At 43.9% G+C, this 27825-nt stretch overlaps 1 protein-coding gene across 4 annotated transcripts in view; it reads left to right on the forward strand.

The window, feature by feature from the left end:
* MTCL1 (microtubule crosslinking factor 1) overlaps positions 1–25592 on the forward strand; it is a 126048-nt gene extending 100456 nt beyond the window's left edge. For 2 of the 4 annotated variants that reach the window (XM_037508826.2, XM_037508828.2), the window contains 6 exons: positions 3270–3437; positions 6969–7223; positions 12211–12507; positions 14324–14355; positions 17685–19221; positions 24365–25592. In XM_037508826.2, coding sequence (XP_037364723.1) covers positions 3270–3437; positions 6969–7223; positions 12211–12507; positions 14324–14355; positions 17685–19221; positions 24365–24559 — 2484 coding nt within the window. In that variant the 3' untranslated portion in view covers positions 24560–25592. Of the gene's footprint in view, positions 1–3236; positions 3438–6968; positions 7224–12210; positions 12508–14323; positions 14356–17684; positions 19222–24364 lie in introns of all 4 variants that reach the window. The other 2 variants (XM_037508827.2, XM_054694206.1) reach the window with 1 other exon arrangement.
* The last annotated feature ends 2233 nt before the right edge of the window (positions 25593–27825 follow it).

A 27825-nucleotide genomic window follows, 5' to 3' on the forward strand; every position in this document is an offset into this window, starting at 1 on the left:
GCAGTGTAGAAGAGTTCCTTTTTCACCACATCCTCGCCAACATTTGTAGTTGCTATTTTTTAAATATGTGCCATTCTTAACTAGTATTAAGTGGTATCTCATTGTGGTTTTAATTTTTATTTCCCTGATTTTGAGGGATGTTGAACATTTTTTCATATGCCCATTGGCCATTTCCATTTCGTCTTTGGAGAAGTGTCTTTTAAGTTCTTCTGCCCATTTTTTGACTGGATTGTTTACTTTGTTTTTGTTGAGTCGTGTGAGTTTTTTGTAGGTCTTTGTGATCAGTCCCTTGTATGGAGTGCAAAAATTTTCTCCCAATCAATGGGGTGTCTCTTTGTTTTGATTAATGTCTTTTTGCTGTACAGAAACTCTTTAATTTGATGTAGTCCCACTTGTTTATCTTTTCCTTCACTTTCTTTGCTTTAGGTGATGTGTTTGTTTCAGTTTTTTGCAGGTTACTGTCCATGTTGCCCAATACCATTTACTAAAGAGGCTACCTTTTCTCCCTTGCATGGCCATAGTACCTTTGTCAAAGATTAACTGTCCATATTTGATGGGTTTGGCATTGGGCTTTCAAATCTATTCCATTGGTCTGAGTTTCTGTTTTTGTTCCAGTACCACACTATTTTGATTACTATTGCTGTGAAATATAGTTTGAAGTCAAGAAGGGTGATATCTCCATTTTTATTTTTTCCTCTCAGGATTTCTTTAGCTATCTAAAGAAACCTATCTGTCAGGATTTCTTTAGGTAGCTACCTAAAGAAATCTAAAGCTATCTAAAAGACGTTTGTGATTCTTTAATCACAAAATAAATTTTGTGATTACTTGTTCTATTTACTTGAATAAAATCATTGCTATTTTGATAATAACTGTATTGAGTTTGTAAATTGCTTTATGTAATGTGGCCATTTTAATGATTTTAATTCTTTTAATCCATGAGCATGGATATCTTTTCATTTCTTTATGTCTTTTATCTCCTTTAACATGATTTTATAATTTTCAATTTATAGGTCCTTTACCTCCTTTGTTACTCAGATATTTCATTCTTTTTGGTGTGATTGTAAATGGGATTATATTCTGTATTTCCCTTTCTTCTGATACATTGTTTGTACATAGAAATGCCACTGATTTTTGTGTATTGATTTTGTATCCTGCCATTTTACTATATTCATTTGTTATTTTTGATAGTTTTTTGTAAAAAATTTTAAATTTCAAATCCAAAGATGAAAAAAACAACATTTATGAAGATATGTATTTCTGAAAAGATTGTTATAGCACCTCCTCTCATTCATTTGCATGTGTATAATTTTTAAATACTTTTGGTATTGTTTTACAAAACATGTATTTACTACAATTTCACACATTTCATGAACATCTCTGAGTACATTGGTAATTAAATTCAGATTTACATTCAGATAGCTGAAAAAGAATTGTGGAACTACTCAAAGTTTCTCTATTGGATTTTTCAATTGTTAACTGAATTGTACAGATCTTCTTCATTTTCTGGTGGGTTATAAGCCTATCAAACCTATCAAATAAGCCTATCAAAGTTAAACATAAAGTCAGTACAAGTATTTTAATACACATAACTTGCCAAACATCATAACTTAGCCTTGGCTACCTTAAATATGCTCAGGCCACTTTATATTAGCCTACAATTGGGCAAAATCATCTCACCAGAATGCTGAATACCTCACGTAATATATTAAATACAGTCACCAACCTGTAGAAAGATCAAAATTCAGGCTTTGAAGTATGGTGTCCTCTGAATGCATATTGCTTTTGCTTTTGAGTTGAAAAATCAAAGTTGAGCCATCCTAAATCAGGGATAATTCATACTCTTAGTGCTTTTCATCTCAGAATTATTCAAGTGAATACTGGCATTCAGGGAGAGAAAAATCAAGGAGCAACAAGTACCCCTGAAGGTCTTTCTATGCCACCAAAAGTCTACTCTGTCTAATATAACTTTAGCTATATTATGGAAAGATTATGGAATTTTCAGTACTCTGCTTATGTTAAGGTATTTCTCTTTTTTAATTTAACTTTATTTTAACCCAAATATGTAAAATTCTTCCCATATGTTTTTGTATGTGCACTTGTGTGTTTGCTGGACTGACTAGATGGCTCTGGAAGCAGGACTGAGTTCAGATAAAAGAGAGAGGGTTGATGTACTTGCAGAGCTCCAGTGGGGAGCCGCAGCACTCACCTTGCTGCCCTGACCTGGAGGTCCACCAAGTGGAGGTTCCATCAGAGATCAGTGTCTCTGTCCCGACAGAGTAGAAAGATCTGCATCCAGCAAGACCGAGTTTTTAATCCCTCCTTTCTCTCTAATTGGGAGAAATGGGATTATCAGCTTTTATTATCTAGGTACCATAATTGATTCCATGTGTATATTCATTTAAACATACCTTTCTGATATAACACCCATGTGCAATGAAAATAGCAGTTGTGGTTTTGAAATACATGGGCTGGACAGGTTTAAAAAAATATAAAGTTAGGTGTAAGCAGATCACTAGTAAAAATCTACTTGCATTTATCAGGCCTGTTCACATGCTTTACATGAGCCAAGTACTATGCAAAACACTGGCACAATAGGTCAGTCTTTGTTCCTCCCAACACTTACAGTGGGGCTTGGGACATTGATTCTGTCTTGGGGGACCATGAGTAAACCTTCATGATTGGGTTTTTATCTTTAGCTTTAATTATTAAATCTCAAAAGTATCCTTGTCCCTCCCCACTGTGGCCATGTTTTTCATATATATGATCTCTTAGTGACTACAAGCCAGAATCTCATCATCCTAAGTTTTTAAGAGTCACAAAGTTTTTATAACATCATCTGGTTCAAAAGCTGACGCTCAGATGACAGCATGCACACGTGAAGTGTATGTCTTGTTATATCTGTGCCCCCAGCCAGAGGGGCCATCTCTGAGCTCACACAGCATGTCTTCCAGAGTTTCCAGTGGATGCCTACAGTCCCCTCCCTTCTGCGTCTTGGGCCCAGGTCACATTGTGACTTAGGTGCTCATAGTGCCATCCTGAGTTCCAGCCTTCCTCCTATTCCTCTAGGCAAACCCTAGAAGTCTCGGCCCCCACAGCCCAGTGGCAGACACGGGAACCCACTTGGGCATCACCCACCCAGCCTTCCCAGCTGCTTTGTGCCTATCTCCCATGGCACACTGAAAACGGCCCCGCATCATCTTGATTGCCAGGCTACTGTCTTCTTCTGACCCTTACAGGAGGTGCCAGCGCCGACTCCCATGTCCCCACAGGTGGTGGAAAACCAGCAGCTGTTCGGCGCCCTCAAGACCCTGCTGGAGGACCTGCGCACCGAGCTGCGGGAGGACGAGCGCGCCAGGCTGCGGCTGCAGCAGCAGTATGCCAGCGACAAGGCTGCCTGGGACGTGGAGTGGGCGGCACTCAGGTGCCGTCTGGAGCAGGTACGCGCCCTGCAGGCCCGCTGCCCTCTGTTTGTTGTCAGGGACAAGGAGGGAAGTGACCTTGTGACTCAGCCACTGTGACCCTCTTCCAAGTGAAGAGGCACCAGAGGAGCATGCCAGAGCTGCTGCCTGGGTTCGCTTATTAAAGTTCCCGGTCTTTCCCAGCCCTCTGGGAAGACCTCTCTGGTTGTCTTCTCCCAAGTATGAAACACGGTCTCCAATTTTAAGTGGCACTTATCCTCCCATTCTGCACGGAACAAGGCTGTTTATAGCCCCATCGGGTAGCCCAGCATGAAGGATGATCAGAATGTGTGGACATAATTCAGACAGGAGCAAGGAAAAAGCAGATTGTGCTTTAGTTTTCTCTGAAAAAAGGTAAATGCATGCTTTCTTAGCATTCTCATAATAGCAGAAAGAGCTCATAGACCTCGCATGCCCTCGAAGTTTAATCATTCTCTTCATCCTTATTTACACTGAAATGAGGCCCAGGAGATCACAGAGCCTTCTGTGCTGGCGTGGAGAGCAGAGCAGGTTTCCTGCCTCCCTGCTCTCAGCAGAGCAGTGTCTTTGGATATCTTAGACCACAGCCGTGGTTGACAATCAAATTTAAAGAAGTGGGTTTTTTCTCAGTATTTTCTCCCTGGACAGTCTTAAAAGCAGGGATGACCCTGTCTGCTTGCTCAGAACCTTACTCCAGGTTTCTTCTGGTCCCTGATGGTGACAAGGAAGGAAAGGCCTATGCATCTTTGCCAGTCTATTTCCTAGGCCCTCTTTCCGGGCAAACCATAAAGTAATTACAATTTTATATGAATTGGTTGGGTTACCAAAGAAAAATGTGCCCAGGAAGGAGATATATTCCAAATGGCCTTGATAAAAGATGAAAGGATCTGTCTTGTCAAAGGAAAACAGCTCCCTGTTCTCTCATTTCCCACAAGTTCACTTGCTTTGCCAGCTGGCCCCGTGAACTGTGGTGCCAGGCTCTCAGCCCTGATAAAGCAGAGCTACAGCATAGCAAAGGCATAGCAAAGCAAGCACCACCAGGCCCATCAGAGGACAGAGGCACTGACCCAGTTATGCAGCCTGCCAGCCCCTGTTAGGAGGTGCTCTGTTTATCTGGGTGCCATACACAGCCTGAAGAGTCAGCAGTGGAGGAGGGATGAGTAAGAACATTTTCTGATGAGCTGCCTCTAAACCTATTTAAAAACTTGTTTATGGGGGGAAAGCTAAATATTTTCAGACTCTAAAGAAGGGAGGCATCTTTGATGTAAGCCAATTTCAAAACATTCCGTTGTTTTAGAGAAACCTGGTATCCACCCACACATTTGCTACAAAAACAAAAAAAAGAAGCCTCAGGGAATCACTAGGCAGCAAGAAATAAAGCTAGGACTTTACACCTAGAGGCTAGGTGGTAATAGGTAAAAATGCATCTCCTTCCCAAAGAGGTTTGTTAAATCTTTGCATCTCAGAAAGCAATGAGTGTAGGCTGATGCTAGTTCATCTATAATAGTCTCAACTTTGCCCTCTTTTATTTAAATGCAAAACAGTTAAATTCTAGCAAAGGTTAAATATTTTCTCAGGGGAATCGATTTTTTATCAATTCCCAAATCTGTGTTCTTTCAGTTGATTCCCAAGTCAGATCTTGTTCTAAATATGAAGGATCCAACAACAGATATCTTTTTGTTTTTAAATAAGATCTTTCCTGAAGGGGTTTTGAGTATAGTAGGAGGCCTGAAACACGCTATACAGTTGACCTTGGAACAACACAGGTTCAGACCTCATGGGGCCACTTGTACACGAATTTCTTGTAAACAGGCTATATAAACTAGGGTATTGATAAACACAATACTATAGATGCATTTTTCTCACTATTTTTAATCCCTTTTCCTTTTCTTTAGCTTACTTTATGGTAAGAATGTATCATAGGGATAACATACAAAATATGTTTTAATTGACTTTATTATCAATAAAGCTTCCAGTCAACAGCAGACTCATGGTAGCTAAGTTTGGGGAAGTCAGAATTTATGCAGGGAATTTCAACTGCATGGGGGTCAGTTCCCTATGCCCCCTTTGTTTAGGGGTCAACTGTAATTTACAATAGTGTGAGACATGCCTGCCAGACCTTCTGTCAGAAACTGAAGGCTTGTTCCTCAGCTCAAGGATTCAGAAGGGTTGTTTTTGAAATTCCTGTTTAGCGTGAATCTTAGAGGGTGATTGGGATGGGTATATGGAGAAGAAGAGAAGGACATTTCAAAATAAACAAACAAAAAGGAACATTATGAAGAAAAGAGCAAGTCAGTCTGAGGAGCTACACCTACTTAACTATGAGGGAAAAATGCTCAAAGACTTGAAATCTTCATCTGGATTTATCAAGCAAGTAAAACTTTCTGATTTGCTTTCGAGAATGTTCATTCTGATTTCAAGGTAGAGACTAGATTAGAAACCATTATAATTGAATAGATTAGCATGTGTCATGATTTGAACTCAGTGACCTGCTGAATTAGATAAGAAAAGGTATAGCTTTTATGTTCACTGGTCTTTCACTAAAATTTATCATATTCTGCAATGACAGTAGTTCCCCAATTCCTTCCTCCCATTCTCTATACTATTGCTGTCAAACAGTTTTCTTCTTTATGCTCTATAAACACGTAACATGCTGTCACTATTTTCACTTTAGACACTCAGTGATATTTTAAAACAATTAATATAGGGGAAGTGATACCATTTCCAGTATTCTTTACTACTGTATTTTTCTTTTTGTAAATAGAAATCTGCTAGTATCACAGCCCTTCTACCTGAGAACGTCCTCTATCATTTCTCAAAGTGCAGGTCTGCCAGCAGTGATTTAATTTTCATTTGTTTAAAAAGCACTTTTCCTTTATTTTTGAAAAATATTGTTACTGAGTATAGAATTCTAACAAGGTTGACATTTCCCCCTTTCAGTCCTTCAAAGCCACCTTCCATTGTCCCTCAACTTGCATAGTTGTGAGAAGTCTGCTGTCATTGTTAACTCTGCACTTAGTGTCTTTTTTCTCTGTCTGCTCCTATGGGTTTCTCTTTGGTTTTTAGCAGTTTTAATATGATAAACCTAGATGAGAATTTTTTGCTTAGTTGTTTTGATATTTAACCCCCTAGGTGTTTTGCAAATATTTTTTGTAAATTGCTAAGTTCCATCACTGCCCCTTCACTAGAATTTATATGGGAACTAAGGCTATAGGGACAGACCTGCACCTGTCCTGAAGGAGCTCTGAAGGAGGTCATGCAACTGGTGGTGTGATTCAGGTTAGGACAGTGGAGCTGAAAAGCAGGCTACTCCCATGCCCGCTAAGTGCACTCATGGCATAATATTCTGTGTAACTCTGTCAAATGTCCATACTAGGATTTTAATAAAGATGAAAGTTGTTCTTCCATAGGGTCAGTCAAATCTTCATTTAAACATGTTTCCAAGGATAATAGGTAAATATGGTGAGAATTCTTCACCTGCTAATGCAAGCCTTGTCAAGGACTAGCTCTTAAGTCTTTCTCCCTTGACAGCTAGAAGAGAAGACTGAGAAGAACTTGGGGGAGCAAGGCTGCTCTGTGGATAGCAAGGGGGCATTTAAGAAGGAGAGAGAAACCCACCAGAAGCTCCTTGCTGACAGTCACGGCCTGGTCATGGACTTGCGCTGGCAGATCCACCACAGCGAGAAGAATTGGAACCGGGAGAAGGTGGAACTTCTCGACCGTCTGGACAGGGACCGGCAGGAGTGGGAACGGCAAAAGAAAGAACTCTTGTGGAAAATAGAGCAGGTAAGGACATTGCTAGTTACCAGAGAACAGTGCAAAGAGTGGAGATGACTAAACTCACCCGAAAATCAGTCTGATCAGAGGTCCTTACTGCATCAGTGTGTTCCATGGGCTTCAGAGAAAAGAAAGAAATTTTAAAGAATTTCTAATACTAGAAACTATTACATAGGTCTTTTCATTGCAAAGTTTGTAGATAACTTTCGTGTTTGTGTGATGTGTGTTTAGGCAGGGGTGATGAATAAATTTTAAGAGGAACTTAAAGACTAAACTTGAAAGATGAGGTTATTTCAGGTCTGATAAAGTAATTTCTGCCAAAAACTAATTTTCAAGTTTGCCACTAAAGATCTGGTCACAGTGACTGCTCTAGCTTGAGTGGTATTGCTGCCCATTAGTAAAGAAAGTGCTAAATTAAGTTGAAGTCAGGCTATTAGCGCCTGCTGTGGATATTGCTGAGCTGTGCTCAGATAGGGTCATAGTCAGGGAAGGTAGCTGGTAATACATCATCTTCAGCTACACAAATGATTCACAAACTATTTTAAGTGGGTCAGGAGTCGTTTTTCTGCTGCTTATATTCTCTGCTTCAGGCAGTTTGCATAGTTGCAGCCATGCCTGAGTGATACACAAGTTAGATTTTCACATTAAAGTAATGAAGTTTTAGAATTATCCCTTGGCTGGATTTTACACAGTGTACCTTCTATTTCTTTCAGTTTGTCACATTTGTAAATTCACAAGGCCTCAAGGAAATGTGTTAATCAGTAAGGAACTGAACTCAGGAAAAATAACCTCATGATTACAAATACCCACACTGCCTGCATTTATATGGGAGCCTTTTGAAAAGTGTGCTCCCTTACCCCACACATGCTGCCTGTTTTATACAGGTGCAATGGTTAGTTTCAGCATATTGCTGGGCAGCAAGGGAGAAGGAATAAGCCAAGTGATTAAAAAAGACCAGAGCCTTTGACTTAGACACCTTGAGAAGAAGAAAGTGCACCCCAGGTAATAGAAAGGGGCTGGCGTTCTTTTTAGGTTTGATTACTCATGCAACTGAGTCATAGTATTGATCATTGAAATGGTTCATTTCAACACTTCCCAAATTCTATCAGAGGAAAGTTAGCCATTTCCTGTTTGGCCTCAAAATGCAGTGCTTGATAAAAATCTTCTGTGTGCCTGTGTTCTCATGAATGGACCAGTTGTTGGGTGGAAATTTTAGGGGGTAAAAATAGCGTGTATTCTTATGAAGTATTCCCAGAGTGATCATATCCAGTTTTGGCTGACCACTCACAGTCACTCCAGGCAACTTGTTACTAGGGAGGTTCCTTCCTGGTCTTCCCTCCAGGATCATTTCTTTGTTCCTCCAGCAAGGCCATCACCACCCCTGACATAGGCCTTCTGGTGTCCCTTTGCCTGTCAGCCATAGAATGTCGATGTCATAGCTTCCTTTTGGAAAGCCACACCATGATTTAAGTAAGGCAAGTCTTTTAGGATTTTATTTTACTTTTGGAAATGAGAATATTCTCTAAAATTAGTAAGATATCCTATGACATTCAGCCTACAGAGCTGGTGTCTTAGGAATAAGTACACACCTCATTTTAAGACTATATTTTAGAAAGATAAGTGTAGGCAGGAGCAGAACCCATTTCTAAATTGTCAATATAGCAATCAAGCTGACAGTTTGATAAGTTCGCTCTCCAAGCTTGACATCTTTGAGCATCCTGGATTCGGAACACACGGGTTTGGGGCAGTCCTGTATTCCCGAAATCTGTGTTGTGGATCCCACAGACTTTGCACAATGGTTTCACTTGCTGTGTTTAGAAGAGGATTTGTTGCCAGTGCGTATTGTTTCAGATATGCAGTGTGGCTTTCAAAAATAAATCTAGCCTGTTCTCAAAAATATTTGCCATTTTAAAAGAAGATTTTTAAAGCTCACTGTCCAGACTATAAATCTTTCTAAATTTCAGTACTCCTGAAAACCAGGTAAAGCAGCTACAGGTATTCTCTGTAAAAAAAAGGAAAAAACTGAATGCAGTGTATATATAAACTGTATTTGTTTATCGGCTATTGGTTTGCTCTGTCATTTAACTTTTACACATTCCATAGATAAGAAGAAATATAGGTGAAGGTCCTTCACAGCATATGCTCAGATACATGACTGCTTGGAAGCCATCTAGCCTTGAATAGGATAACCCAGTACAGATGGTGACAGAAGTAACACTAAATCCATTTTCCACTTTCAGAACACATGGTACATACTTGTCGGCTATCATTAAGTTCCCACATAATTTCTGTGCCACATGAGACATTTTATATGATGAATGTCTATGGGAATGTGGTTAAGGTCATACAACAAATATCATCTGTCTTATCAGCATCTCTTGTGTCAATTCATATTTTAGGGGGAGTAGCTAACTTCTATGCAGTTACACCACATTTCTCCCTAGATCATTAAGTTTCCAGTTAACAGGCAGATGATATAGGACTTGTCCTTATACTAAAGAGCTAAAGGAAAGCTCATGTCATTTCCCTCTCCTAGTAACTTCCTTCAATCAGTTACCTTTACAACATGAAAGATCATTCTTCTAAATCCTGTTCACAAAGTCACCTTTTTTTCTGTATTATTTAAAATGCAAATCTCTTAAATTTTCTATTTGCAATAGGACTCTGAGTACAGTAGGCGCTGATGCCTGGTTTGAAGCGACTCTCCTAGGAAACTCTATCCTTTTAAGGACCCAATATTCTATTACCACACCCCAGAGGCATCTCCACAGCAGATACCTTCTGCTAAAACTATTCCAGTTCATTTTTAGGAAACCTAACACTTACCAGCTTTAGTGCACATTGCTCCTGGCTCCTGAGTTTATTTTTGAAATCCCACTTTACTGAGCACAAGCCTGCTTGTTCATAGCTCCCCTCTGCAGTCATCCTTCCCCCTCTTCACTCACACCCTCGGTGCACATTTACAGCTTCAAATGTGATTCTTGCATTTTAATTCCTTGCCCAAAATAACTTGGAGATGATCATGTATTGAAATTAAATTGTGCTGACATGCACTAGATGAATATAATGAAAGGCTTTCCTTTTTTATTTTTTGAAAGAAAGCATTTTGCATCTTAAGAGAACTGTGAGGAACTGTGTCATCAGGACAGAGGAACAGAGGGCAGGGGCACAGAGTTCCCCAGAGGGGCGTACTTGTCCCCTAATTCAACTGTACAACTGTGACCCTGCCTCCGTCTCTAACATTTAAACTCTGGCTGCTGGAAGCTCCATTTTTCTCATAAAATGAAGCTAATACTCACATTTTGCTTCTACCATCTTAGAAATTATAAAAATGACTAAAAGTCTTCTGTCCCCATTATTTCACATGGCTTTATACTTGATGACCCACAAGCCACAATGATTGCCAACTTTTTTTTTTTTAAGATTTATTTATTTATACAAGAACTGAGGTACAGGTCAGAGGCTCAGGAGGGTGAGAGGATTCACCAGAGACAGAGTGGGGAGCAGAACAGGCAGAAGGACCAAAGACACTGCTGAGGGGAGCAGCGGACGAGGCAGGAGAGGTCTGCTGCGCCATGTGGGTTTCTCCATGGCTGGCTGGGAATCGAACCTGTGCTGCAGAGGCTGCAGACAGCTTCACAGCACAGCGCTCAACCCGCTACACCACCAGGGAGGCCCTATAGCCAACTTTTGGATGAAGGCTCAAATTAGGACAAAAAAGTATAGTTTGTGAAAAAAGCTTTGTTAAAAACTAGTATGTTTCCAAGGGAGTTTTAGAACTTCGTGGCACCATCTCCGCACTGAAGACTGAAAACCTTTCTTCTGCCATGAGTTCAGGTCAAATCCAAATGTCACTTTAGTCATGCAGGTAATTAGCTTGTTCAAAAGAGCAGCCAGCGTGCTGGAGCATGTGAGTGTGTTACCCAATAAAGGCATGCAGGTGGGAAGCTCCTTGCCTCTCAGCCATGCTTTCTGCCTTCTTCTGCTTATTTTTTGAAAGGAGGGCAATGGGGAAAGCTCGAGAGAGTCCAGGGGAACCAATCCATTTGGGGTGCTCCCTGAGGGGGAGCATTCCCCTGCACCCCATTTCCTCCCGTCCCTGTGATTGAACACTGGCTCCACTCTGGAAAGGCTTGTCCACTCTCCTTCTAGTGCTGTCAATAGGCAATGCTAGGCCTCCATGGCCCTCACCTCAACACAGGAGGAGGTGTGCTGGCCCCATTTCATAGATGAGACAACTGAACTGAGACCCCTAGCAAACCAGCAAGCCACAAAACACCGGGTCTTCCTTCCACCAAGTGTTCCCAGGGGTCCCCCAGCTGTTTCTGGTTTACCAAGCCAGGCCAAAGAGTATGGCTGCACAATATGTGGCTCTTGCTCTCTTCTCAGTCATCTTTAATTGCCTTTATAGCTAAGTTGTAATCCCCTGAAGTAAAGTGTGAGGTGCTTTTGACAGCAAATAATTATAACCCAGTTTGATCACATAGGTGATCTATATATAGATGATTCTCTCTCTCTCTCTCTCTATATATATATATATATAGATGATTCTATATGTAGAATCTGTTCCAAATGATTTGAGGCTAGTTAGGAAAATCAAATTCGCCCTCAGAAGTTGCCTATCACTGATGCTATTCCATTGAGCATGCCTTCACTTGTGATAGTAATTACAAAAGTGATTTCTAACTATGTCATTTAACAATGTAGATTTAAAAAATTGTATCATTTGCCAGAGCACACTACTCAGAGTTGTATATGGTAATATATGTATTCTCATAAGAAGAAGTTGACTTGAGTGTGGCTAATGCAGATTTTCCGGTCCTGCTAAAATTGTGATTTTTTTAAAGCATTAGTAATATGCTACATTTTGAAATTAAGTCCAGAACTTCAAGAGAATTTACAATCCATATGTAATTCCAGACTTAGGGGATGTGGTCTTAGGAGAGCAACAGACAGGAAAATGAGGCTAATTGTTTTCATTTTTAAAACTCTCAAGTTGCAGAAAGAAAATAGTCCCCAGAGAAGTGTCAGTTTCCTCTGTGATCAAAAAGACGGCAACATCCGCCCCTTTGCCCACCCTGGAGGCCCCCGAGTGCCCTGCCCGGTGGGGGTGTGGCCCTGTGTCGATGCAGACTCCACCTCGTTTGAAGACCGGCCCTTGTCCAAGCTGAAGGAGTCAGACAGGTGTTCGGCCCGGGAGAACCTCTACTTGGATGCGCTGTCCCTGGACGATGAGCCAGAGGAGCCTTCGGCACGTGATCCCCACTTGGAATTCAGGAACTGCCTCCCCGAGGTTCGCCTGGGCTTTCCTGTCCATTTATCTGTTGCAGGACCAAGGGTCATTGGGAAACAGTGCACATCTGTGGCCTCTCTCAGGGTTGCTTGTGCAGCCTCTGGATTGAGTGAACGTGAAATGTGCACAGTGCCAGGAGCTTTGCTTGGTGGTGCCCTTAGCCTGTGCTGTGGTCAGTTTCAGTTCGCCACCTTGTGTCAGGTTTGGAAATACAGGACACCCATGCTGTGGAGAAGGAAAGGTCTCACAAATGGAGTAGTCAACAAAACATGTAGGAGGAAATAGATTGCCTTGGAAAGCATAATCTTCAACTTTTCTTAAAATCATAGCACAGTTTCCTGACCATAGAAAACTTACTATTAACCAAAAAAGTTCTGTTTTAAAGAAAATGCCTAGCATCACCAAACATAGCATACTTCCGTAAATATCTTATTCGTTGCAAAAGACAAAAAGTTGAACATTTAGAAATCCAAGTGTTGATCTAAATTAGATCAGCAAATAGGTGAGCTGTCTTCTGAAATTTCCATGGTACAATATTAGATTTTTCTGGTTACTTCCTTTTTAAAACTAGATTTTAAAAATTTAACTGTGGGAATCATTAATTATGAGTCATTTAGCAATCATTGCACCTATCATTTATTTTAAGAAATTGTTATTGAAATATTCCTGACATATAACATATTAGTTTCAGGTGTATGACATAATTATTCACTAGTATATATTGTGAAATGCTCATTATAATCAGTCTAGTTGATGTACGTCACTATGCATAGTTAGAGATTTTCTTCTTGTGATGAGAACTTTTAAGATCTACTCCCTTAGCAACTTTCAAGAGGGTGGAGGGTGGGTGAAATGAGTAAAGATGGTACCTGTCATTTACTTGTTGCAAACACTTACTAAGAGGAGTTCATGTCAAATAATGTTGAAATCTAGGAAAATTTTAGTTCAGCTACCTAGCTCCTTAGCAGTACATATCTAGTCAATAGGACATCACAATATTCTACCCAGTTTGAACTACTGGCGGTCTCACGTGGTCCCCTCTCACCATAGAGAGAACAAACCCAGGTCAGGGCACTGTCCTGGTCCCAGTACAGTAGCAGCCTAGATGCCTAGGCAGAGCCAAGGGCCCCTCCCCCGTAGAGGAAGCATGCCTGTCTATTAAATGCACCAAAGAGTGAATTTGCTTTACTGTTGAAGGCTTACTAGGGTCCCTACTTCTTCCTTAAGATGTGCCAGCACAAGGGCGTTTACTCCTAAGGCATCTTGTGTCTGTGCTCTTCCCTGCAGCCCAGCTATCATTCTTCTCAAGGGGGAGTCACTCAAACTTTGCCTCCAGTTCTACACAGCAGTATTTAAAACCAAGAAAGCACACAAGCCTAAGGAATACACAGTGTCTTCCATGGTCAGTGTTAGACACTGAGGGAATTGAACCAAGGGGTGTTTCCCTCTCACCCTCACCTGCCCTTCATCCCTCCTTTTCCCTCCCCATCCAGCCAACATACATGCACACCACAGCTGTATTTAGGTCATTATAAAAGCTGCCTTTGAAATTCATATCAGGGGAGCTACTTCCTCTGTGACGTTTATAAGCCGGTTTTTCTCACTCATGTGGGCTGCTCCCTGAGCTATAGAAGCTCCAACTCCTTTATTATTGTACTTCAAAGGGTGTAGGGGCAAGAGCACCCCACACCAAACCTTGGCCCCCGTGTATGTTTTAAATGGTATTTTCTTTGGGCTGAAGCAAATCTGTTAGTATGTTGAAAGCTCCCAGCAGCCAAAATTAACTGATTCCGATGAACTTATTTCTTCTTTATAGGAAGAAGAAAATCACAAGGGAAATCTTCAAAGGTAAGTGAGATTAAAATATTAGTAGACTGCTGAAACAAAAACCTTTTGGCCTTAACATTCCATCTTGCCACGGCTGTCTTTTATGCCACTCTGTTCAAAACACCTAACATAAGACTTTGGAATGAGTAGTTGCTTTATTATTATGAATTTCATAAATATGGCATTTCATATTACTGGCCACAAAAAGGCCAGACGTGCTGCTTTCATGTGTGTGTGTTAGCATTAGTGTGAGATTTGTGTAGCCGTAGTTGTGTGCCATGTGTATGAAGGAGCGATCGTATTAAATGGTTTTGAAAAGTTCAGAAATCCCTCTGTTCTAATTTAAAGTCTGGAAAAGCCCCACCTTGCTATGCTTTAGACATTTTATATACTGTACATCACAAAGCTCTGCTAGAAAGATTTGTTAAAATATTTCTCGGTGATAACCTTTGAAGTAAATATAAAGGTGTTGATGTTCATGATCATATATTTCAGTTCATAGGTATGAGCTGCGTCCTGATGATTGTGTATATCATCAGGTATATGTACATGTATCATCGTGTGTATCAGATGTAGATGATGATTTTATGTACCTGGAAAGATACATAAAAAAAAAATTTCACTTCAAACATTAAAATTACCTAACTGAGCAGAAAGTAGGGATTTGCCACAGTCCTCCCTTTATGGAAAACACTCCTTCTTAGGGCAGTTTGCTATTTGCTATTGTCAGATCAACTCATCTGTGATATTCCTATGATTTGGAGTCCATTAACTACTATCTCTTTGCATTTTGCCTTTCATCAGATGCATCCAACACCTAGAATAGTATGTGTCTGCCCTTCGAGTCCTGTCTTTGTTAGTCAGTCATGAAAAATATAGGGCAGCACCTCAAGCTCAGCCTCCAGAGCCAAACAGCCTGGGTTCAGATCCATGTCAAACTAGTTGTGTGACCTGGAGTGCTATGTGACTGCTTTGTGCCCCATCTCCTCTCTTGATGCAGGAGGTATTTAGACATTTTTTCAGCTTAAAGGTGTGAAAACACATTTGAAAAATCAATGCCCAGCACAGAAGCAGCAGTGCTCGAAGTTTAGCCACCATGACTGCCTCCCGTTTTTTTCCTTTCTTCACAGTCGCCGCCTCAGCAACCCCATCAGGGTGTGTGGCAACGCTCTCCAAGCCATCAACCTTTCCATGTTTCCTTGCAACACTTATTCTGTGTCTTCATTGTTTCTTTTCATTTTAAAAAAGCATCTACTCTTGTAAAATTTGAATTATACCTCAAAATGTCTGAAGTAAGAAAGTGTCTGTGTCTGCCTCGCCAGCCGCTTTTCCCGCACTGCTGGCAGTTTTGTGTCTACAAGTCCCTGCATATTTTCCAATGCTTCCTGCCTTTTGTAGTCATTGTTTTGTTTCGCTTGGGCCACTGTTAAGGCTGATGCTCCTCCTGTCTCCATCCACACAGTCTCTAGTCCCTGGTATCCATCCAAGTCCTCAAGGCATGAAGTGCCCACACAGGTGTCACCAACTTAATCCCGAGAGCAGCTCCTCTGTGGGCAGAAACAAGGTAGATGAGCTCCATCCAAGAAGCATGAAGAAGGCCGGGGTTTCGGTGCACTCCCACCCCAAGAAACAATGTGCTGAAGCTCACTATAGCTCTGTAACCCCTTATTTAGACTTGGGGCAAAAGGAGGAAAATCATGCTTTCTGGAAAGCTCTAGATCTAGTAACAAGTCAGCCTGTCCTTTCCACCTCCTTTATTTCTAGTGCTCATTATTGCCTGCTTTCTGCTAATCAGAGAGCCAGTGAATGATCTGTAGCTTGTTTATAACAAAGATATACCACTGACTTTTGCTTTAGTGACAGTAACAAGAAGTCACAGCGGCCCTGGCAGCCTGCTCTCTTGCCCCATAGCGGTGACCACAGGAGCACATGGCCCAGGTGGAGGCAATGTCTGCAGTCACCAGAGCTTTGCCAACACTGTAGCCCATTTGTCATAGGAACCCCATTTTTAACCTTGCTGCCGTGAATATCCTGTGGTGGAGTGGTCCTTGCAAGTGGTCTGGGACCTCCTTATCATGGCCTGAGCTGGTCTAGAATGCTAGGTTTTGCAGGTGTAGGGGGAATTCGTATGTTCTAGGAGAATGGGGTCTAGTTGCAGAGACAGTCTGTCTGCATGTACCTCACCTCCTTGTCCCATCCCAGGAGGGGTTTCAGGAGGAGGACCCAGGATCTGAGCTAGCAGACCTGGTCAATCCCAGCCTCTTCCTTACCCTGGGTAGGTTGACAAGCTATTGAGTGCTCCAGCAGACCCCTGATTACTGTGTTGGAACCCCCAGCATCTCATAAGGTACTATAGGAGGGAGCCTATAGGGGGCAGTCAGTAAATTCACATCAAATCAATATATATTGAATAAAAGTGCTAAGATAATGAGAACTCTACATCAAAATGTGCAAAAAAAATTCAAAAATAAATCTGCACCTCACAGGCAGCCACTTACCCCAAGTAGCTCTTGCTTTAGCTCACCTATTGTATAACTTCACTCTTCTGTTGTATGTGTGTGTCTGCCAGAGTCTTCCTCTCGTCCAGTACTGCATCAGAAGCAAGAACAAAAAGAGGACTGGCTAGAAATAAGGGAGCAGGGGGGCAGGCAAGCATTGAACCCTGTTGGTGGATTGAGGCATGGCCAGATATAATTTCTATATGAAATAGTATTTGGAATTATTTGCCAGTCTGATTAGTGTTCCCCTTCCTTCTTCTACATCTTCCATTTGGCCTTTAGGGGTTGTTAGCTTATGAGGCCAATGGAGGGTGAGGCTGATGGCTGAAAAAGACTTCAGATTATAGCTATTTTGTTGTGGCATCCCCCAACCCCACCATTAGCTGGTTTGGGATCAGAATGTGGTTTTCATGTCTGTAGCAGGGGCAATGGCCATACTGCCTGGAACTAGAAACTCAGCAGCAGATGGGGAGGCCAGGCCACAGCCAGGCTTTCCTTCTTCCTATGGAGGTCTGTAGGCTAACTTCATTGAAACTATTCCAGAGTGGATTTGGAATTTAGTTATGACTGCCCATAACCCCACTTCCACTTGTTTCCACAGTATTTGAGGGTTGTCTTTATTAGAGCTGACCAATATAAGGCTCCTGGAACAATTCCAGAACCGTAAAAATTCACTAAATATCCATGGGATCAGCTTAGGAGCAGGGATCATCCAATAGCTGGATGAGCGCTCAGGTGGAAAACCCCATAGCAGGTGCTCCTGGTGGGGGGTCAGGGGTAGGGTCGGAGCCTCAGGTGAGCAGTCTCCCCTGACCAGTGGGCAGCTGATGTCTTTTCTCCCACTTTTCCCAGGGCAGTGTCCGTGTCCTCCATGTCTGAGTTCCAGCGCCTGATGGACGTGTCTCCCTTCCTGCCAGAGAAGGGCCTGCCTGCTGCCAGCAACAAGGAGGACATCACGCCACCCCTGTCCCCTGATGACCTGAAGTACATCGAGGAGTTCAACAGCAAGAGTTGGGATGAGAGACCCTTGGACCCCTGGGCAGACAGGACCGAGGCAGGGTGGGCAGGAAAGGAGGCCAGTGCCGAGTCTTTTGCCGATTCCTCCTGGTACCTCACCACGAGTGTCACCATGACCACGGACACCATGACCAGCCCGGAGCACTGCCAGAAGCAGTCCTTGAGGAGCCACATCCGTGCCGAGCCATCTGGGGTGAGGGTGCTGCACAGCCCCCCTGCAGTCCGCAGAATGGACAGCATCATTGTGGTAGGCAGTGAGGGCAAGGGCCGGCTGGACCCCGAGTGCACATTTTCTGCAACTAGAGCCAGAGGGAGCACAGAAGACACAAAGGGACCCTCAGAACACATGCTTGGCAGGTGGCCTTGTGCCCCCTCCAAACACCCCCGAGACTACATGGAGGGCGGCCTCCGCCCCCTTGATAGCACCCTCTGCGCCCCCCTGGGGTTTGCCTCTCCACTGCACAGCCTGGAGATGTCCAAGAACATGAGTGACGATATGAAGGAGGTGGCCTTCTCCGTTAGGAATGCCATCTGCTCTGGACCCACTGAGCCTCTGGTTAAAGACATGGCCTGCCAGACCAATGGGTCCCGGACAACTGGGACTCAGACCATCCAGACCATCAATGTTGGCCTGCAGACTGAAGCACTGCGCGGCAGCGCCATCACCAGCAGCCCCCACAAGTGTCTCACACCCAAGGCGGGGGGTGGTGCCACACCCGTGTCATCTCCTTCTCGAGGACTTAGGAGCAGGCAGGTGGCCCCCGCCATTGAGAAAGTACAGGCCAAGTTTGAACGCACATGCTGCTCCCCCAAGTATGGGTCTCCTAAGCTGCAGAGAAAGCCCCTCCCCAAAGCTGACCAGCCAAATAACAGGGCCTCCCCAGGGCTGGCCCAGAAAGGGTGCAGCGAGTCAGCCTGGGCCCGCTCCACCACCACGCGGGAGAGCCCCGTGCACACCGCCATCAATGACGGCCTCTCCAGCCTTTTCAACATCATTGACCACAGTCCCGTCGTGCAGGACCCCTTCCAAAAGGGGATGCGGGCTGGGAGTCGGTCTCGCTCAGCAGAACCCCGGCCAGATCTGAACCCAGGCCCAGAAACTGGCCCCAGTTCCCGGGGACGGTCACCCAGCCCCATCGGGGTTGGCTCAGAGACATGTAGAGAGGAAGGGGGAGAGAGCACACCTGTGAGGCAGGACTTATCTGCTCCCCCTGGCTACACACTGGCCGAGAATGTGGCCCGGATCCTCAACAAGAAGCTGTTGGAGCATGCCTTAAAGGAGGAGAGGAGGCAAGCTCCTCACTGCCCCCCAAGTCTTAACAGTGACAGCCACACGAGAGAAACAGTCAAAGCTGAACCAGGGTCCATGGAGGTAATGAATGATGAGTGTCCCGTACCCCCACCCCACTGATCTTCTGTGTAATTGCTGGGTGCCTCTGAACCCAGATTGTATGGGAGCATTTGATTTCAGGAATCTGAGACTGTAATAGGCTCTTGTGAGCCAGAAGATACAGGGTTTATGGGGGAATGGTGTGAACAGGAACATGAGCTAGTTCTTAAAGAAAACGTCATTTTAGCGTCTTTGGTGATCTTCAGAGGACATAAAGATGATGTTTTCTTTAAGAAGTAGCTCAGGGTTTGATTCAGGTTCTTGTCTCTGGTCTAAGTGATTGATATTACCTGTTTATCTGGTCCTTTCACTTGGAGGTATGTTTGTCTTCTTTCTGCATGAATCTGTGTGTGTGTGTGTATGTATAAGGGACAGCCAGTTGTGTCAGGGCTTTCTGCATGCTGAAGGTCTTTAGATATGTCGATGCCAGAGTTGTGTTACAGAGAGTCTGATTGTGTGGATTTTAGAACATCTCATCAGGAGCTTCAAGACTGCCTGGATTCCAGAGTGAGCTTCACATTATGCAAGTCACGTGCCCTCTCTGTGCATGAAAACCCCTAGCAATAACAACCAGATGAGTTTGTACTGCTAGGACAAATGGACAAGGTCAGAATGCTACCTTGATACATCATGGTGATATACTGTCCCCCTATACATTACATGTTATTATCACATTACATGTGACCACATATTGTCACTAGGGTAGATCCCCCTTCGTATTATTCACCAGCCAACCTTGACTTCTGTTCTCGCCTACCTACCCGTGGTATATTGCTGCCACACTACTTTAAGACAGTCCCATCTCCACTTCAAGAATAAGCAAAATAAAACACAGCCAAATGGTACTGCTGGGAGTGAAAATGGGTGCTGCCAGCCTTGCACCCCTTGTGGTAAAAGAATAAGTCTTCCAACCCTCAGTCAGATACTGTTCAGCTGGTGGCTTCATATGTAGACTTGAGGGTGAGGCCTGACACAGCAGAAGCCCAGACAGACAAACTCCATGGCCGTGGAATCCGGACACCCATAGGGTTGTCCAGGCTGGGAGCTGCAGCAGATGGTGAGGGTCAGAGGGGAGAAAGTGCCTCCCAGGCTGCCCCACTGTCTTCTCCTGTGGCCTGGGCATCCGTGGCTTCACAGGTGATGGGAAGGGGAAGGAGTGTTTCCTGTGTCATTGGATCCACCTTTAACCTCACATTTCCCACAGTGGGGAAAAATTATGCCTAGTTTATGAGTCTAACTCAGCTAGAAATATTTAATGTAAAACGTGGTTTAAATCTGAAATAGGTTAGACCATGCGGAATTACCAGTGAGCTGAAATACTATGTGGTTCAACCTAATAGTGATCATATATCACCTGCATGTGCCAAAGGTACAACTATTTGTGATAGTTATTTTACATGTTCTGAAAGGGATAGATATCATGATTGAGTGTTCTCAAGGAACAGAGGGTGTCTTCTGTGGGCTTCTGTTACCCCCATCCCGCCGAGGTCCTCAGGTAAGTGACTTGCTGCTGTGGAGGATCTGTTGCATGAATGTCCTGTCTTTTTAGAGCTCTGGAAAAACTATTGGGAATTTGGCATTTGTCCCAAAGAATTAACAGACTATGTCTGTAGTGTCTACTTTTATTAAAGGCTAAATAGAAATTAATTTTCAGGAATCAAATAATGCTATGTGTCACTGAAAATGCTCTAAGTAATCTATAATATAAAGAAAATGGGTTAATGACTAAATCACAACACTCAGGCCCAAAAATGGTTTGATCAGTCAAAGCTGGCCCCAATACCTTTTGGTCCTCTGTAAAGTGCCTATTTAGATTTCCTCCTCATTTGGTGTGTTTGCTATCAAAAGAAATGGCTGGCTGGTTTGAAGAGAGCACAGCACAATTTCAGTGGTTAACCACATGCGTGGAGCATTCATTGGTGTTTACATATCGTGGGCTCCTTTTTCCTTCACTGTAGCGATTTTGCTTGTTGAGATTCCAGGGGACTTGTTCCTGACTGAATTGACTTATTATCTGAGGCCCATTGGAGGACCCTTCCTGCCACTCCATAAATTATGTAGTAGTTCTGGTTGATTTTTCTCCCCAGCTCACCAACCTGCTCTGAGCACCCTGTCATGGAATCTTTCCCTTTAGGTGTGCTCAGACAGACACAAGGGTGATGTAGGTGTCCCCGTACTAGAAACACACTCAACAGGAAGCCCCCTCTCTCCCTACTTCCACCCCACAGGCTACTTATTACTCTTTTTCTCTTGAAGCCATTGCACCCATGCAGTGATGCAGAGAGGAAGAGTTCTGGTGTGAAGAAAAGAAAAATCTGGAAATGCAATGCTATTCTTCCCTCCCACGTCTAAGTGGAAAATTCATGAGGGGAAATTTTTAGTATGAGCAGGGTTCACTCTATCATTGTGAATCAACAAGCGGCTGTTCAGAGGCCTCTGCTCACACACAGCGTTGTGCAGATGTCCATCTCTTTGTGCCACGGGGTGTTTGAAATGTTAAATGCCAAAGGGCACTGGGGGAGAATGGAAAACTGAAGTGGCGCTCTCTAGCAGTTCGGGGTGAGGTGCCTCCTCCCCTGGATAGCCGCGGAAGACAGGAATGCACACTGTTCTTTTTTAAAAAAGTACTTTCCAACCTACTTGCTTTTTCTTTCTCTGTCTGTTCTGTCCAGAACCAAACTGTCTTACTAACCGCCCCCTGGGGATCTAGCCCTGCCTGCCTCACGCCGTAAGTGCTCTCTTACTTCCTCCCAAACTGTCTGCACAGATCGCTGTGTAACTCGGGTTTGGCATCTGACACTCAGAATCGAGGCTGAGCCCAGGTAGATGAAGTCCAGCCACGCAACCCAGGGTCCCTCTGCAGGGACGGTTGGCAGGCCTGACGTGCCTGTCTCCCCTCCAGGTGGTGATGGCTCAGTGTGAAGAAAGGCTCTCAGGTTACGGAGATCCTGCCCAGTTTGCCTCTCTCATGCAGCTTAAGGCCAGTATGTCTTGGGAGTCAGGAGAGGGGGGCTGTGCTGCTGGCCCAGCTGTCTAGCCTGTGCAGGTCTTTGAGTCATTCTTCACTCAAATATTTGTTGAAGAATAAGCAACAAAACCATCCCTGCTCCAAAATAATTCTCTTGCAGAATTGCCTTCAGAGTCTGAATTGAGGTTCCAAGAAAACACTACCTTTGTTTTTGATTGAACCCTCATCCACTGGCCTTACTCAAAGCACTCAGTACAAAAGTACAGTTGACTTGCAAAGACTAAAGATGTGCCCCCATGAAAAATGACAAAGAATGTATCTGGAAAGCCATTTCCAAAGAGGCGCTCCAGAGATGAAGTGCCCATGCAGCCCACTGCAGGGGCTTCTCAGAGAAAGGATGGCCTCATTCACTGACCTGCGCTTTGTCCCTAAGTAACTGGTCACGCCCTTGAGCTCACAGTCACATGGCATTTCTCATTCCGTATCAGCAGTGTGTGCCTCCCCAGCACGCAACACAGACACTCCACACAGCATAAACTACACAACCAACAACACACACACAATTGACACTCACGCACAGCACAAACTATACAACAGACATGTATACACAATGTACACTCAAAAATCACAAACTACAAAACACAAAGAACACATCACACTCGTACATAACACAAACTAACACAAAAACACAATTATACTCCATATACAACACAAAACACACAACAAACTATATTAACACACTTTTTTTCACAATACTAGGAACGCAGAAACCAGAAGACAAAATAGTAGCCCACGCGTCCCCTCATGCTCTGGGCGGAGGTGAGGTGAGGACACAGCTCCCCCGCCTTAGTTCGGGTTGGTTCTCATTTCAGCAGATGAGATATTTCTGGTTGTCATGGCTCCCATTAGCATAAGTGCTTTGCTGATGAGGCTTCCCCTTTGTCACAGAAAGGAGCAGCCGCAAGAGTCAGGGAACATTGAGTAGCCCCCATGTAGATGCTTCTTTCCTGCTGACCCCACAGAGAGGCGGGATCCACCTCACTCCATCACTCTTCCAGAAGCGCCCAGTGTGCTCTGTGCTCCACCTTCTGCCTGCCCTCTCCCTCGTCGCATTTCCCCTGGACATCATGGCCAGCCGTCTTCCTGCCCCTCCCCTGCGCTACTGTCTTGCCTCATCTGGTCTTTACAGTTGCTTGTCACATCTCTTTTACTCCTCCAATCACTTCCCGCCTGGCTCTGAGGGTCTTTCATCCATCATCGCTCATTGCAGTGGGTTTCCATCTCAGCCCTTATTTGTGTGAGTATCATCTGAGGAGGCAGGTTCCAGCCTGTAGAACTCACTGTCTCCTCCTGCCGCCGCTTCTCACATTTCTGTGTGCCGGCAGTTTCCAAGTTTGTGTGTCCTTGTTTCCTAACATGCAAACTAAAGACAAGTAGCTTAACATTCTTGAAAACCAAAAAAAGTAGCAGTGGCCCTTGAGAGAGCTGTAAGTGATTTTTACCAGGATTGAGTGCGTCTCACCTCCTCTGTCCCTGGAATGTGTAGGATGCCTTCGACACAAGCACATAGAGCTTCACAAGGAAGAATCATTAAAGAAAACTAGACCTAAATTAAAATTTCTGCCAGCAGCATTTTTTCCATCTTGTAGGAGTTTATTTGGAATAAACAGCAACAGAGTCTGTTGCTAACAGCTGGGTGGAATCACAGGTCCCTTCATGGGTGCCCAGCAGACCGAGATATAGGGAGGTTGACCTCCAACAACAGGGTGCCACTGGAGCTGACTCGGTCATTCAGGGGGGGTCAAGGGCACGGGATCAACTGGGTCAAAAGAGACCATGGCAACCACAGCCGCATGACTGTCCCCACCTTCCATCTGTTGCAGCCTTATTCTGAAACACTGTGTAAACATACCCATCTCCCATCCATCCATATTTTAATCATGATTTGATATCTTCCTATCACTGTCAGCACTGAGCATTCCTGCTAAATTCTTTCCTTACCATCTTAAGTTACTCTCCATGAGCAAAAGAAAAACTAACTTTCACAAATTGCCCCTGGCTATTGCATCTAACTTTTATCTGTTGAGAAATGCTTGGGACATCATCCGCTGGAGCTGTGGGTCTCAATAACTGTCTTTCTCTTTCTTGGCTTTGAAGGAACTACCTTGTTCCGCACTAGCTCCATCCCTAGAACCCTGCTTCTCCAGGCCCGAGAGACCAGCAAACCGTCGCCCTCCATCCCGTTGGGCCCCACATCCCCCCACTGCCTCACTGGCTCTGTCACCCGGAGACCCGACCTCCCTGGAGGAGTTGGGCGATGAGGAGCCGCCCGGGGAGAAACCACACCTGTGACGTGATGCAAGTTTGCATGGATTATCCCGGAATAATTCACTGTAATTTGCAAAACCACACCATTGTCATCAATCAAACTCTGCCCAAAAGGAGAGAGCTAGTTTTCCCAAGGTCAAAGAATGTTTTTTAAAAAACACACAGCTGCTGAATGTTCAACCTGTGAAACTGAGATGTTTCTAGAATGAAACAGTAAACGTGCCTGTAATAATTTTTTTCATAGCTCAGAAAACTATTTTTGTCTCCATCTTTTTTACACAGTATATTAAACAAAAAGGTAAATAAGATATAAATAAATTTAAAATATAAAAGTTTTAAAGATGTACATTTTAAGAGATCCTGAACCCTTGCTCCCAATACTGACTGCCTCTCTGTTGAAATTTGCACTGTTACATTTTGGTTTGATTTATTTCCCATGTTGGATTCCAGTGTTTTAAGTTAATTTTATTTTGTCAGTGTTCTTATTCAGAATTTTTGAAATGCTTCAGACTGTCTGATTCAGTGAACATTTTGTAGTGAAAAAAAAAAAAGCCATGAAGCCAGTACACAGGACAGAGATCCTATATGTTGGAAAGGATACAGCATTTTTTGAAAAGGTACAGAGTCCTCACTGGGCTTACAGAATTCTCTGTATAATCCATACATCCTCCTCGACCTGCACGTCTTCAGGTTCGAAGCACCTGTGTGCATGTACATTACCCCACGTGGTCTCACCATCACCTCCTTGTGAGTTGTTGTCCACTGTAAAACATTGTGATTCCCTTGTACTGTACTTTTATTGTTGTCCTCTTGCATTGATGATACAACAGCTACGGCATTTTAAAATTATTGTTAAAGGATTTAACTGGCAATATACAGTGTTTACTCAGTTTTTTTTTTTGTGTGTGTGTAAGGAAAAACACTACAAAAAAAAATCATGAGAATACTAAATTGAAACGAAGGCTGTTGCCTCGGAGTCTGTATGAGACGATGATGAAGTAGAAATAAAGCCTTTACAAGATGGCAGCCTGGTCCCTGATCTCGTGTTTCCCGTGCCCACAATCTTTTCCTGAGGACTCCAGCAAAAGTTTTCCAAGGTTCAGGGAAGAGGGTGTGAAAAGATACCGTCTGCTAATGTTAATGGAAATGTACCTAGAGCACATGATTCTACTGCCATTTCACTGAACTCTCTGAGGGTCCCAGGGGGGCACATTCAAGGGCAACTTCACTCTTGTGAAAAAGTCAAAACTTTAGGCGGTATAAGAAAAGAGGTTATCCACAAGGCAGATATGCCTGGCATCTCTCCTGCTACCCTCTTAGGAAACCAGGTTAACCAGAACTCCAGAACAGACTTCTCTGTCCTTAACACTGGGATATAGCCAAGTCTGTTAGTATTTGATCTAGTGTAGGAGAAATGATAAACTGTGCTACTGTGGAACTTCAGTGTTTCTAGACAGACCAATGGAATAAGTTTCATAACCAGCATTCTTACAATTCCATCTTCTAACTTAAATATTTTCAAATAAATGGAAAGTAACCACTGTTTGATGAGTATGGAGAAATGAGCACACTGCCTGGAATGCGTGAAAGTCAGTTCCTTAAAAAGTTAAGTAGAATTATCAACTGACCTACCAATTCTACATCCAGGTATAGACCTAGAAGAAATAAAAGCTGGGGTTGGAACAGATATCTGCAGGCACATGATTACAGTATTATTATTTAAATAGCCAAAAGGTGGAAATAGTCCCAATGTCCATCATTGGGTGAAAGAATAAAAAAAAAAAAAATGTGTCCCATGCATACAATGGGATATTATTAGGAAGGAAGGAGAGTCTGACACATGGCACAATATGTATGAAACTTGGGGACATGATGCTCAGTAAGGTAAGCCAGTCACAAAAGTGACATATATGGTTCCACTCACATGAGTGTATATAGAGAAATTCATAGAAACAGAAAGTACAATAATGGTTACCAGCGGGTGGGCAGAGGAAAGAATGGAGAGTCATCGTCTAATGGGACAGAGTGTCAGGGCTGGATGTTGAAAAAGTTCTGGAAATGGATAGTGATAATGTTTGTACAACAACATGAATGTACTTAATGCCACTGTACTCTCCCCTTAAAAAAACTAAATGATGTGGGCCTCCGTGATGGTGCAAGGGGTTAGGTCTCAGCACTCAGAAGCAATCTGCAGCCACTGCAGCATGAGTTTGAACCCCAGACATGGTGCAGCAGACCTCTCCTGTCTCGCCCACTGCAACCCTCCACAGTGTATTTCAGTAGATCTGCCTGTTCTGCTCCCCACTCTGTCTCTGGTGAATCCTCTCACCCCCCGTACCTCTGGCCTACACCCCAGCTCTTGAACGCATATCTTTTAATCATGCTCAGCGAAATAAGCTAGAAAGAAAAAGAAAAATACCAGATGGTCTCACTCATAACAGGAATTTAGAAAACCTAAATAAGGGACCAGGAAAATGACTTATTATAATAAAGAAAAAATCAAAATCAACAAGGGATTAGGGTCAAAATAAGGGGGATGAGAGTTGTATGGGGAATATAACCAAAATGAAAATGCATACATTGTGCAAAAATGAAAAATGATGATAGGGGGCGGAGCAACATGGCGGCGAGGAGACGCTGCGAGTAAGATCTCCCATTAAAAAAAGTTAATAGGGAGGAAAAGCGGCAGGTCCCAGTGAGAACCAGGACACGGAAGATAAACGGGTGACTCCAGCAAACTACCGAAGAAGAAAGTGGCCATAAAAGAGGACTAGAAGGGAGGGAAGCGCAGAACCCTGCTCCCCTCCCCCGCCCACAGAGGCGGCACTCTCCGACCTGCAGAGAGGAGGAAAACAACAAACCAAAACGGCCCACAAGAACAAACGACGCAGCAAGCGGGACTGTGTGTGGAAAGGAACTATTGCAGCCACCACACCCCGTGAACGGGAGCTGAGGCGAACCCTGCAGGATTCGGCGCGGCGAGCGAACGGCTCCAGGCGCCATTAGAGAAGAACAAAGACCCCGGGAGACGCGCACACAGCCCGGGCTGCCTTAAGCTGGCGCGGAAACGCAGCACGCTCGGGGAGCTTGAAAAGCAAGTGCAGACCGGAATCGCGGCTGCCCAGGTACCCGCGCCTGCGACCTAGGCTTGCGGGGAGACGACCTAGGCTTGCAGGGAGACGCGCGGAGGTCCTCACTGAGGTGAAGGTCCCTCCCTGAGTGAGCAGGAACCAGGCACCCGGGCAAGGGAGCAGTGCAAAAGGCGCCATTCCTGCGCCACTGAACTGGGC

The sequence above is a fragment of the Talpa occidentalis genome, unplaced genomic scaffold (genome assembly GCF_014898055.3).
Source record: "Talpa occidentalis isolate TD23 unplaced genomic scaffold, MPIMG_talOcc4v2.1 talOcc4.13, whole genome shotgun sequence".
Classification (NCBI taxonomy): Eukaryota; Metazoa; Chordata; class Mammalia; order Eulipotyphla; family Talpidae; genus Talpa; species Talpa occidentalis.